Source organism: Haliaeetus albicilla, chromosome 11 (assembly GCF_947461875.1).
Source record: "Haliaeetus albicilla chromosome 11, bHalAlb1.1, whole genome shotgun sequence".
NCBI classification, from domain to species: domain Eukaryota; kingdom Metazoa; phylum Chordata; class Aves; order Accipitriformes; family Accipitridae; genus Haliaeetus; species Haliaeetus albicilla.
Window position 1 is genome coordinate 26,870,989 of NC_091493.1, and position 13,196 is coordinate 26,884,184.

Consider the following 13,196-nt stretch of genomic DNA (forward strand, 5'->3'; position numbering starts at 1 on the left):
GCACTTGTTTGGTAAAGGAACAAATTCCTGTTATGCCTAATGGGAAAAGTGACTTCCAGCACAAAGGCTGGAAGTGTCAGGAGGTTCTGTGAGAGGTGCAGAGACAGCAAACACGTCATTTATGAGAGGATGCAAAACTACTCAGAATTTCCTCATCAGGAGGGCTCAGTACCAAAGGTTCCAGCTCTCCTTGTCTGACATAACATTGCAGCCCAAACCAAGAGAATTTAAGCTGACTTTATAAAGTGAAATAACTCCTAAGGTGCAGGAAGAGCTGTTAAGAATTCACCCTTAGCATCTCTTCATTTCTTTCTGAAGGGGAAGAGTTTAGATGAAACACACCATAGAAACAGGCCTTTAAAAAAAAAAGCTGACGTCTTCTTGTGTCTGTGATGTTTTGGGGGACTCTAAATAATGCTAAATAAAAATTTATATCTTTGCAGATACAGAGCAAATCAGGGAGACTCTGCGAAGAGGGCTTGAGATTAACAGCAAACCTGTTCTACCTCCAATAAATGCACAAAGACAGAACGGGTTGAACCACGACCGAGCACCGTAAGTTTCGCCCTGCATGCTCAGGTGGTAGGAGGAGGGAGGCTAAAATGCTCAGCGTGGAAAACAAAGTTAAAGCTGGGTGGAAGAAGACTTGACAAGGGGAGAGGAAGGCTAGCAGCAAATACTTGCAAAGCACGAGGATAGAGGGCAAAGAGTTGTTCAGGTTGGGTTAATGGACTAGTACTCAGAAGGGCAGATTTTGAGAGCAGTTTCGAACAAACCTTGCTAATGTAGGGTGGCTCTGACTATGATCCGGAGAACCTGCTGTTCCTGGTGCACGGTGTTTGAAATCCAACTGGACTGAGCCCTGTAAAATGTACCGTGATGAACAGTGCTATGGTATCCAAAGAGCTAGGTGGCATAAATGAGTGTTTGCTGATATTTTTGCCTGAAGATTTTGTTTTCAAGCTCATAATTACAAATCTCTTTGTTAAAATGTTGATTTTTTTTTTTTTTTCCAGTGACTTTGATCTTGCCTTGCTTAAGCAAGCAGGTACTGGCAGTAATTACATGCCAGGACTACCCTGGTCTCTAATAGTCTGTAGACTAACAGGTGATTTAAGTGGGACTAGGTGGGCCTGTAGATCTCTCCTCATTTGTAGCTTTTGACTTGAGTGAATCTATAGGGAATTACTTGTGGTTTCAAGCCATCTGCAATATTTGCACTTGCATCTTTTTGGGTTTCTCCCCTTCCCCTCTTAAGCTTATTTGCTAGTTAAATGTCTTGCCATCAATTTTAATGTTTTCATCTAAATGATACAGAAAGGCATGCATCTTTGCTGCACTCTTTCATCTTGGTATTTCCTTTGGTTTCCTAGTCTCCGATGAACATTTGTGCTTTCTTGTTCCAAGAGTAAAGATCATCATGAAATCAGCTCTTTCCTGTAGTGCCAGGCAGGGACAGCATCCTGCTCTGTTTCAATTCCTGTTTCTTTCTTAATTCAAGCATTTCGTAAGAAAAATATTCCTTATACTTGGTTAGGACCTTGATGTCCTTTCTTGTTCCGTTTTGTGGGTGACTTCTGATTTGCCTTACGTATGAATGTTTCTGAGTTGCCCAGTCCTTTGGGGGAAGTATTATATCAATTGCTGATGCTATGTACTAACGAGTAATATGAGATATTGGTGCTTATTAAAAAAAAAAATCTCAAGTGGCTTTATTATTGCTTTAGGAATAATCTTACTTTTCCTATATAGTTATTAGATGGAGCCAGATTCTGACCTGACTCAGATTTTAAGTAGTAATTCTCTGCCTGCAGGTTGGTCCCATTGGACCATTGGTTGGTCCCACTGGCCCTACTGAAAAAATAAAATTATACCATCTGATTTACATGAATCACACCCAACCTTGGAAGGCTCAAAAGTATTGAGCAGGATTTCTCACAGATGTTGGGCTCCTGCATGAATCTGCACGCCCAGTAAAAGCTCTGAGTTCACATGGATGTTTCTGGATGACCAGAAACATTTGGGGTGCGCATCAGGTCAGGGAAGCAGCTGATGGGTAAGCTTTAATGCTGGGAGGCAGTTGTTGCTTAGATAAGAAAGCTCGATGTTATTCAGGGTAAGATAAACAGAGATACGCTCAAGACAGAGTGGTGAAAGGTTAGCAGAGGTCTAAGATGAAGCACACAAGTATTTACCTGGGTTTTTAACTGTTCTGAGACTGAGAGGAAGGCCGGTCAAATCCAGAGCCTCATATCCATGACAATGCTCTTTGTTGCAAATCTCTTACCTGTAGCAGCTGCGCATCCACCCTGCCTGAAGCCTGAGTGGTATGAATGGCTGGTTCCCAGTGTTTGCCTCCTAGTAGATCAGTACATTTCTCTGAGTTCTGTGGTTACCACTGTGGAAACTGATAGCTAGCCTGTTTCTCCATAATAACAGTTCAGTTAAGGAGGAGAGCTATCAGCTGCAAGTCTTGCCAGCGGTTACTCTGTTGATAGTATCGGAAGGACAGAGATCTCAATTTAAAACAGCAGTGTGTCCTAACACTTTCTTCTTCCATCTTACTGACTACTTTGAGAGGAGTTTAGAAGGGGTCTTTTTCTACCTGTGCAGTGGCTTCTCTTCCACAATTCAAGTAGCAGATACAATGGGACTTGTTCAATGCATTGACCATACTGAGAGGGGTGGTTTGTGCTGGAAAGCAGTGTTTACTCACAACCTCTAACTAACTGGTACTTAAATCAGACCCTTACTGTGGCTAAAACTTACCAGTCAACATATTTTCCAGCACAGTGTAGCATAGATGAAGTAGAAGAGGAAGATATTACTAGGTCTCAGCCTTTCTTAATACACTGTCTCAGCATGTCTTTACGCATTTGAGCAAAGTTGCTCAACATGCTATTAAGTACATGAGCATGATTTGGAGACTCTCGTCTCCAGCTGCTGCAGAGGAATGTAACTTAGGAGTTCAGCTTTTATATGTAGTAATATGTCTACATCCATGTTCCCTGCAGGCACCTGCAGTGGCAAAGGGTGAGACACAAAAGGCACAAAACCTAGTTCAGATATAGTCATTTCATAAGAGTTACAAGCACTTGAGATGGAGGATAGCTTTGCACATAGATCTAGTCTTTCTGGTGCGATCCTTGCTCAGGCCTGGTAGGGCTGGGACTCAGTTCTGTCCTACACTGTAAATCTTGTGTAATCAAAGGCAAGTCATTTAGCTATTGAGCTTCAGTTCTGAATCTATAAAATGGGACTAATAACAATGTCATCTTCTTGAGGCACCACAAGGATAAATATGTTAATGATTACGAGGTGCTGGCTGATGGGAAGCAGGCTTGTGTGTAATCATATCCTGCACTGTACACACCAGACCATAAAATACCAAACCCATGGTTCATTGCAAGGGTCCTGTGTATAACTGGTACATTAGAGGCTCCTTGGGAACTTGACAGAAATGCTCTGTTGGGGCATGGCAAATTGTTCCCAATCTACTTTCCATAGGGAGCACTGCAGAACCCCAGGCTGTCAAATTTGCACCCAGCTGACATTAGGATTTTAAAGTCTGACACAGACTCTAATGGCTTTGTGCTGAAGAGGAATGTGCTGTTTATTTATCATAGATTTGCAGCCACCAACTGCTTTCCTAGTAGCTTTCTTCCCTTTCTTTTATCCTAACCCTACCACCCACACACAATAATCTATCAGGGTTTAAAGCAGACAACCTGTTCTGCATTCAGCATCACAAAATAGTACCAGAAACACTCAAACTTTCGAATATTTATTTGTACAAAATGTGGAGGATCCAGATTCCATACAGATTTCCCTGTCTTTGTGTAGTTACAGTTTTCAGTGCTTCACATTGTTTGGTTGCAGATAGCACTTGATTCAGTGTTCTGGCTCCAGAAAAGCACATACTTACATGTTAAGCATGCATATTACCAGTTGTTCACTGTCCCAGAGTCCTAAAAAAAAAAAGTTCCTTTGAGAAAAAGCTGGTTTCTGTCAAAACCCTGTTGGGCAGCTGTAGTACTTTGATTCATTAGTGTTATTACTGTAGACTGTGTAGCCCTTCTTCTCCTAAGGATATGAATAAAAGTACTCTTAATGCTTAAAACTACATTGGACATCTGTTTCTCAAAATGACTGTTAGCTCAGTTCATAAGCAGCCATTAAATCAGTTCGTACGCATTAAACAAAAGAACATGTAAATTAATCTTTGGAAACATGACTAATCATTTCGACCATAGGTAACATAATACTCTTGATTACTGCTTGGAAAAATGAGGCGTGTATGAATACAAATGTACTTTACAGTGGCGCATTATTTATTTCTTAGGACCCGTCAGCTTAGTAGGTGCTCTTCAGACAGACAGAAAGGCAAGGCTCTCAGTCTCCTGAGCCGTGCAGATTCACTCTTATTGGATATGGCGAGCTGTTACCCATAGGGAACGTTTAGATGTCAGATTCAACACTGCTGCTGCTAAGACCTCAGTGGGCTGGAAGCTCCAGGTGTCAAAGTTCAGTGACATTTGTGGAGTCTTGCTTCATTCGCTATTTAATTTCTTGATGTAATAAGTTCTGGGGCCGAGTCTTTAACTGTCCCTGGCAATTAGCTCTGTGCTGTCCTGTGAGGCAGGTGAGTAGTATCTCCACTTTACAGATGAGGACAGAGTCGTTAATTTGTCACAGTTGCAGTGAGAACCAGGGTTGGGATAGGGGAATTCTTGACCTTTTCCACTCCTCAAGGGTCCCCTTGATCATGCAGTGTTGCTGAAAGTTATGTTTTTCTGCCCCTTGGCTGACTCAGACCATTCTACTGCTCCTGTGAGCAGAGGCATGGAGTAGAAACCTAGAGCTAGCATGCTGCATTACTGCACATGTTGAGGCTAAAATTATCAGTAATGGCTACATTTTGTTGTGCCAGGATTCAGGTAATGCCCACGTACATCCCCAGTGTCTGACGGTGAGGCTTGAGTGGTGGAAAAAAGTCTCCCAAGGCTGTGTTACTTTGACAAGGCTTTTCCAGTGTCTCTCTACTGTTTATTGCTCTCCCCTTTCTCAAGAAGGATAAAGTGGTGTGGTTCAACATGCCTGATTCCCATATTTCTGTCTGGGATTTACAGATAACTGGACTTGCACTGGTCCCTTCATGCACCACAGTCATTTGTCCAGGGACCCACAACGGATGCCCCAGACGCTTCAAATCCCATCTGCATTCAATTTCCAGGCAGAAAGACAGGTTGAGTCTAGGGAAGCCTGAACATAAGGTAGCTCTGTGCCCGTGTGCTAATTCCATCCAGCCCTGAACAGTTTCCAGCTGTACAGGGAAATGAAGGCAGGTTCCTGGCAAACAGAGCAGGGAACAACCCTCCGGCAGGTGGGGCTGGCAGGACTGTCCTGGCTGTGACCTTCTGGTGCACTGCACCCTGAGCATCTCAGGTTGTTGCCCTTCCCTTGTGGGAAGAGAGAGGAGTTGTGTCACTCCCAAGGTCCTCCCAGGATAACTCCAGACTGTCACTCGGTGTGCCTGGTTTGGAGTGCAAGAGTAACAGTGGCACCACTTGCAGGACTGGAGTCCGCTGCCCATGTGGTTCCTCTGACTTGGTAAACAGGGGATGCTGATTCCTTCTTTCAGTGAGTAGCATTGGGTTAATGCACATTAACAAGCTCCATCTGAGCAGCATTTCTGAGGAAGCTCTGATGGTAATATCAAGATGTAGGATTTGCTTCGAGGCGAGTCTGCACTTTTCTCCTCCCAGTTGCACTGGGTTTTGATTGCTGCTTTACTTGGGCGGAGGGGAGCTGTTGTCTGTGTAGCTGGTTTCCTGTCTTAAGTTCTTGGAGGCAAACTTTTACATAAAGGGGAGCATTTCAGCATTCTCCGAAACTGTCTAGTTCTGGCTAGACTTTCTGATTCTGCAACCACTAAGCAGTAAGTTTCCAATCCAGTCCTGCTTATTTAGGCAAGCTCTCTCATCAAGATGCCATTCAGTGGTGTCTTGCTTGAGTAAGGAATGCTGAATGGGGGGAGGCAATATACTTTAGGGAGTGTCTCTCAGCATGAGGCTGAGTGCTGGGTGACAAGCCTGTGAACTAGAAAAGCAAATGTCTGGAAAACCAGTGTCAGTAGAAGTGCCGAGCGGTCATCACACTAATAATTTGCGCTTCTGCATAGCTTTCCCCATCTAAGAATCCAAAAGTGCTTTGCAAACATTGACTTAATCCTTGCAACACCCCTACGTGGAAAAGTGTCTCAGTTTTACAGACTGGGAACCTGAAGCATGAAAGAGTTGTTTGACTTTGCCCATGAGTCTGCAGGGTGCCAGTGGCACAGCCTAAATCTCTCAATCCCAGTTCAGCTGCAGGTCTGGAACAGTCAGGCCCCTGCAAGCACTGACAGTAGTTATTATGCAGCTTTCCGAAGGGATATGTGAGCAGCAAGAAGATTGTTGCTATTGGCATTGTCCTTGGAGCCCTTCCATGCCAGGAAATGCACACAGAACATCTTCACCGTCCGGTTTAACCAGGATGATGAGCACCCAGGTCTGAACACTTGAGCTAGCCCTGTCTCAGTGTGACCACAGCAGGAGCTGTGTAACCATGTCCTCCCCGTTTCTGCACTTGCCTCTGTGCGTCTGTGACGTGTGCTGTAATTCTGTGTGCCAAGATGCTTAGGGCTCTTTCCCACAACTGCTGGTTTGCCCTTCAGGGGAAACTGTGGGAAAGACACTGGAAGATTGCTGGCACTTAAGGGATCTTTGACCATATCTTCATTAGGGAATGAGGAGGTTTGAAATAGCCACAGTTGGGAAGGGAAGAAAGGAGGAAAAAAAAAAAAAAAAGAAAGAAAAGTGGTCCAACCTTTCTCTCCCAGCTGTGTAAGCTTGCACTAATGGTTTGCATTTGCTAACTCGTGGTGCTGGGTTTTGTACCGAGGAAGCAAGGAGCAGTGGCTGTAACTCGGGTTAGTGATGCAGTGGGTACCCACTCCTACAAAGAGCCCCTGCCGTGGCTAGCTTCCAACAGCGTGTCCTTTGTGATTTCAGTACCTGGGAGGGTAACTTGGAAATGCAGCAAAATTATGCTCCATGTCAGCGACAGAGCTTGGAAGGGAACTGAGACCTCCTTCCGTGACAGATCCATGAGATCAAGCACTCTGATCATAAAGCAAAGTGCAAATGCAAGAATAAATAAACCTTTCTTAATCCAATCAACCTGGTTATTCTTGAATCCCATAAAATAACTGCCAGTGGGGTTGCTTGAGAAGAGGTTGCTATAAACATGACTTACAAGGAGGGGACATCCAAACTTTGTGCAATCCAGTGATTGCACTGGCAATTTTCCAGGATCCCCAGAGGCTGCTGCTAATTGGCATAAAATTAAGCAGGTTGCAGCCACCCTCATCTTTAATACAAAGAGAGGGCCCCCAGGAGGCTACAGGTTCCAGCATGTGGCTGCTCACCTCGAGGAGCACAGCACGCTGGGACATGTAGTCTCCTCCGGCCCTTTCTCCCTGTTGACAGAGGTCTGGGGAAGCTGCAGGCTGCATTGGACACCTTTGCAATGGTTTGAACACCCCTCCCTCCCTCTCAAAAAAAAAAAAAAAAAGGCTTTGGTTAAGTTCATGGACTGTTAATCAGCATTCACAAGATTTAAAAATTAAAAAACCAACAAACGTAATTTCCTCATTTTCTCTTCAGCCCAGAAGCAGACTACTGGTAGAAACCAAAGCTGGAAAAAATAGTTGAAAGTCAGCTAAAGTCACCTTGGTAACTGCAGCAATACACTTGCCCAGAACAGGAGACATCAAACCCAACTACAAACAGCTTTAAAGAAACAAAAAGAATGTAATCATCTAAAGAATTAATCTGACAACTGCCCACGTTTACACCTCCCACAAGCTCCCAATCACAGGGAAATGCGCTTTAATCTCCTCCAACTCCCCTCCAGTTTCACAAAACACGAGATGTGCAGCCTTTAAACTGGGGCATTTCCGGCATGCCGCTTCCATTTACATCTACTGCCTTTACTAATGCAGCAGCCCTGGCTTTTGCAGACTTGTTTTTTCTGGACACTGAGAAACATGGAATTTTTTGTGGGGGTTGGATGAAGTATTAAATCTGGAATAGACAAAGTTTGCAACATTTTATGTGATAGTCAGCTAGATCTTAGTCATAACAAGTAAAACTCCACTGGCTTTTGCTGCTGATTTATTTGGTGACGGTGTGGAGGAAGCAAAGGCTTATGGGTAACTGACAGTCGTAAAACCAGGGATGTTAGTGTTAGAAAGCAAACTTTTTCTGCATTTTCTTCTGAGGCTGAAAACTACAAGCTGTGGATGGCAATGTGTGCTACAATGTGAACTTTTTATTAACAACAATCTAGAAGTCCTGCCGACCCTTCATCTGGGCCATCACCCTTTGGAAGTGTCAGCACAAGGATTTCCATTCCCAAAGAGAATTTGAATGGGTCTTGCCAAGTCCCTGTGTGATGCGACATGTTCCAGAGTCTGAAAGTGATGCCACTGTGGCCTCTTGATGTGTGTGTTGCGGACTACGCAGAAAAAGTCCTGTTTAGAAAGGTATCGCTTAGGTAGAAGGTTATTTGGTTTCTGCTATTGGAGTTTCACCCTTAACTTAATAGCTGAAATTGTGTGAGCTCCACTAAAGTGAAACAAGAAACACAGAGACCGTGACTATTTTGGAAAAGTTTTGTGGAAAGGATTAATAATTTCATGTCATTCAAAGTAATAACTACCATTTTGCTTCACTCTTTCACCTTTTTGACAGAAGGGCTGGTTACTTATTAATGTGAAGTCATAATTATTGACAGCCTTAAAGTCATGACAGTTCCGTTTGATAGTTACACATTAGTCAACATCTTCTCTTGAGCGTGTAATGACAAACAGCATTTGCTGTTTTTAATAAGACTTAGAAAGCTTTTCCCCTTGCCTCCAGAATATTGTCGTCATTCCTATTACTGCATTAACAACCGGAGGCTGTTTCCCCTCCGGACTGCAGCCCCATTGTGCTAGCAGCTGTACTGGCTAGCATGGTGGAAACATAAAAACCCACCTTCAGCTCAGGGGGTTTGGAGCCCAGAGGTATGGGGTACTGTCCTGTGGCTGTCTGTCTTTCCAAAGCGTGAACCTACAGCAGCAATTGCCTGGAGGGTTGTGTTATAGGATGTGCCGGGCACGCTTAGGCAGTCCAGGTGAGAAAGGCACAGTCTCTTGTCTGTAGCAATAACATTGCTGCAAAACTCCTGATCAGCTCCAGGGTGCATAAACTCTGGAACTGTATTTAACGAGTGCAAGCTTACAGCCTGCTTGAAAATCATGTGTTGCTAATGGCTGACCCTTTTGGTAGGGATTGATAAATGAATGATTGGAAGTCGTAGACCACAGGCTGACTTTCCCACAGCTCACTGTGTATATAAGATCTGATAAGGAAGTTGAGGTAAAGCTTAGCTTAAGGTCAACTGATCATTAATCAACTGCAACTGCACTTCTCAGGTAATCAGCCTGCAAAATGCTGGCCCACTCCACTCTTTGAAGACCCCACCTACAAAGAGCTGTAAAATGTTTGCTGAAGTAGATTAAACACAACTTTAAGTGCCACCTATAGACTACAAAGCATGTTGTGTCTTTGCTTCAGTTAACCCACCAGACTGACAGACTGCTGACTGTCAGTCCATCAGCCCACCCCATAAGCTATATCCTGACCTACTGTATCTTTGCTGGGTCCATTATTGCTTTTGTGTGTTGCTAAGGTAGAACATGGGATGTGTTTTACAGTTTTTATCTTGCAGGGAGCTGAGCTGCTCTGGTTTTTTTTTTCCTGCATGTCTCTGACCTGGCCATGCAGAGTATTTGCAGGAAGGCACTGCGAGATATCAGAGTTTAGCTTGTATCCTCATTTCAGAGTGGGCAGCTCGACGGCCTGGGTGAAAGGCTCACCTGGGACTAGGTGACCTGGCAGAAGCAATAGGTTGATCTGTTTTGGAAGCCACACTGAACTGTGTTACTATGTGTGTGGTGGATGGGAGTGATTTTAGGACAGCACCCAAATGTAAAATCAAGTAGATGTGTGATCTAAGTCAGCTCGTGAGGGTCAAGCTGTTTCTTTACAATCGTTTCCAGATGTATGTTAAAGGTGGCTCCACTTGGGTGGAGAAAGGATCCAGGCTTGTTTTAACAGTGTTTCCAAATGGAGCCACAGCCTGATAGCCTTGTTTGGCTTTTGGTCTGTCTGGCACGATGGAACCACATTGCAATGTGGCATCTCTCAGTTTCCTCCTGTTTTCCCTGTCCCCCTCCTCTCGTGATTCTGTACTATAGAAACTCTCTTAACAAAGTCTTACCTCTGTTAAGTTCACATGGAACGCCAGGTGGCAAAAACATAAATCACATATCAGACACATCACATCAGTCCATGTCATTTGCAAAAATCATAACCCCCCTGTCCTTCGTTCTTTGTTCTGGACTATCAAGTAAGGGATCGTGCTGATGCTCTTTGAACATATAAAGTGTTTATGGTCAAGTATTTTGAGATATACCTGTTTGATTATCTAGAGGATTCTGTCTGGCAAAGGTCCTAATCATGTAACAACATAACCTTTAGTCATAGGTTCACAATATGCTGGTCTTGCAGAAATGAATGAATAAGAAAGCAAAGCTGCATTGTCTTAAAGCAGCCCCACTTACAAGGGAAAACAATCTGCAGATGTCCTACTCATCGCATGCAGAGTCCATCTTTTGGCTGTTGCACTTGATGCTGGTGGAAGTGGAGGTTCTCAAAACCTTTTGGTTGAACTGTGCAAAGAAATGATTTGGAGACAATTGTAGGGATGCTTCACTCCTCAAAGATATTCAAGCAAGGGTACAAGGGACTGGATAACTCTTTCCTGCGGGCCACTGCCTAAAAAATCCTGAAGATAAAGCAAAACTAGGAGGGAGGGCACACCTGGTAATTCTTCCAAGCCATTTCATAGTGAATTGGGGTTTTGGAGAGTGTAGTTTTGCTCCAGTTCTTTCCAGAAATTTTATTTCTTCTGTGCTGGGAATGGATGCACCGTGTGTGTGCACAAATTCAGATCCTAGGTCATCAAATCAAGATGAAGAGCTGCATGCTGGGACTGGTGGTCTGAGGGAGGCTGTGTCTCTGTAGATGTGACAAAAACTCAGATGTCTCTCCGTAACAGTTTGGTCCTGTGTCCTTCAATATTCACATGATTGCTCTGAAACACAGCAGAAATAGCACACAGCACTGGGATCCTAAACATGTGCATTTTGTCTCTTCTCTTAGAAGTCGTAAGGACAGTTTAGAAAGCGACAGTTCAGCAGCTATTATTCCTCATGAGCTAATCCGCACGAGACAGCTGGAGAGCGTACACCTGAAATTTAACCAGGAGTCCGGAGCACTCATTCCCCTCTGTCTAAGGTGAGTGAAGCCATCCTCCTCCTCAGCTTGTGCTAACATGCTGGTTTTGCCTTGTGGTATTGTTTCACCATACAGACATGCATGCAATGGGTCTTTAAAGACCAGAGCTGAGATATTTTGCCAAAACGCATTAGAAACAGATGATTCTTTGCATGTGTGTTCATCGTGGTAAGATTCTCATTCTTTTTATGTCCTCCAGCATATTTTGAGTGCTGAGACAGGACAGGGTTAGTATGGGGGGGGGTTTATTAGTCTAATGCTGGCAACTCTGTGATAAAGAAGGGATGTCTTAACATACTCTGTCAAAGAAATCCCTTAAGTTGTTAATTCTGGCTTATGGACTCAGACACAAGTGGTTGTGCAAAGCCTGTCTGCAGTCAGTTTATGCATGCAAGTGTGGTTTTTAGACAAATTATGTCACTTACATGACTGAAGGAATAAAACATTGCGTGCACACTCTACACATTGTCTTTTGAAGGTTCAGGCCGTGCATACCACTCTAAGTGACTTTTCTAGGTTTCCACATTTCAGTCAGTACTATTTTTAAAAATACCTGTGGCAAATGTTGTAGTCCTTAACATACAGATGAACTGTGGGGTAGAGACAAATGACTGTAGGTGATTGAGTTACTTTAGCTTAATGGGTTACATGTCTGTAGTATCGGAGTTAGCAGCAGCAGGTGCACACTGGCCTGTGCCTGTTGAGAAACCAATGGGATAGTTAACACAAACTTATTTTATTTTACATCGCAAATGTGTGAACAGATGTGGTCTTGATCAGTTACTATAGCTCAGATGGCCAGCAGTAACTCATCAAGCAACTGTGACTCTGTTAGACATTATATATCTTACCTGAAGTTTTCCCCCTTGCATGTTGGAAGCCATGCACGCGTGTCACACATGTTCTGAGGCTAAATATTAGAGCCATGATTTTCCCTGTGGAAAGCACTGAATGAAAAAAAAGGGAAATGATACCATAGATGGTCATGTATGCATATTTTCTAGGCCTTTGTTCAAGTAATACAGGTTACCTTTGTCAAGCACCAAGGCAATGGATTACTAGGTATTGTCATGGTAATAAGATGGGCCCCACCAATGAGCCTGCTCAGAAATGCATCTTCACATTCCCACATGAAGTGGAGCCTGGATTCTCTTCTGCAGTTTTCATCTCACTGGAAGACTGGCAGTCCCCTGCCTTTACATATATCAGCACCTCATCATGGGGATGGGCATGCAGTGGGATTTAGGTGTATTCTAGTTCTGTAACAAGGCCCTGAGATTAAGGGGGGAGGTAAGGGAGAACTCCCTGCTTTAGAAGGAGGCTTGTGACCTGCTTTGTGGAGCAAATCATCCATATATTCCTGAAAAATTAATAGTTGCTGCCTTCAAAATGGTTTCCCATGCTGATGGCAGAAGCTATAGTGATATATCTTCATCATTCTGTTAAATGCTGCTCACACCCTCTCAATTCACACACATGTTTTATTCCCCAGGGGAAGGCTCTTACATGGACGGCACTTTACATATAAAAGTATTACAGGGGATACAGCAATCACGTTTGTATCAACAGGAGTAGAAGGAGCCTTTGCTACAGAAGAGCACCCCTATGCAGCACATGGACCTTGGTTACAAGTGAGAGCGCTTCCTTCCTTTTTCTCCCCCTTCCTTCTTTACTGTGTCCTAAAAATGATCCTGCTAAAAGCTTACGTGGTTTAAAAGTGTAACAAACCTGTATTTTCTGCTGCAACAT

At 43.7% G+C, this 13,196-nt stretch overlaps 1 protein-coding gene across 2 annotated transcripts in view; it reads left to right on the forward strand.

The window, feature by feature from the left end:
* The window catches only part of SUFU (SUFU negative regulator of hedgehog signaling), a 99,499-nt gene that overhangs the window by 62,910 nt on the left and 23,393 nt on the right, over positions 1–13,196 (forward strand). For both annotated transcript variants that reach the window (XM_069796867.1, XM_069796868.1), the window contains exons 8-10: positions 444–555; positions 11,313–11,447; positions 12,940–13,078. In XM_069796867.1, coding sequence (XP_069652968.1) covers positions 444–555; positions 11,313–11,447; positions 12,940–13,078 — 386 coding nt within the window. The remainder of the gene's footprint in view (positions 1–443; positions 556–11,312; positions 11,448–12,939; positions 13,079–13,196) is intronic.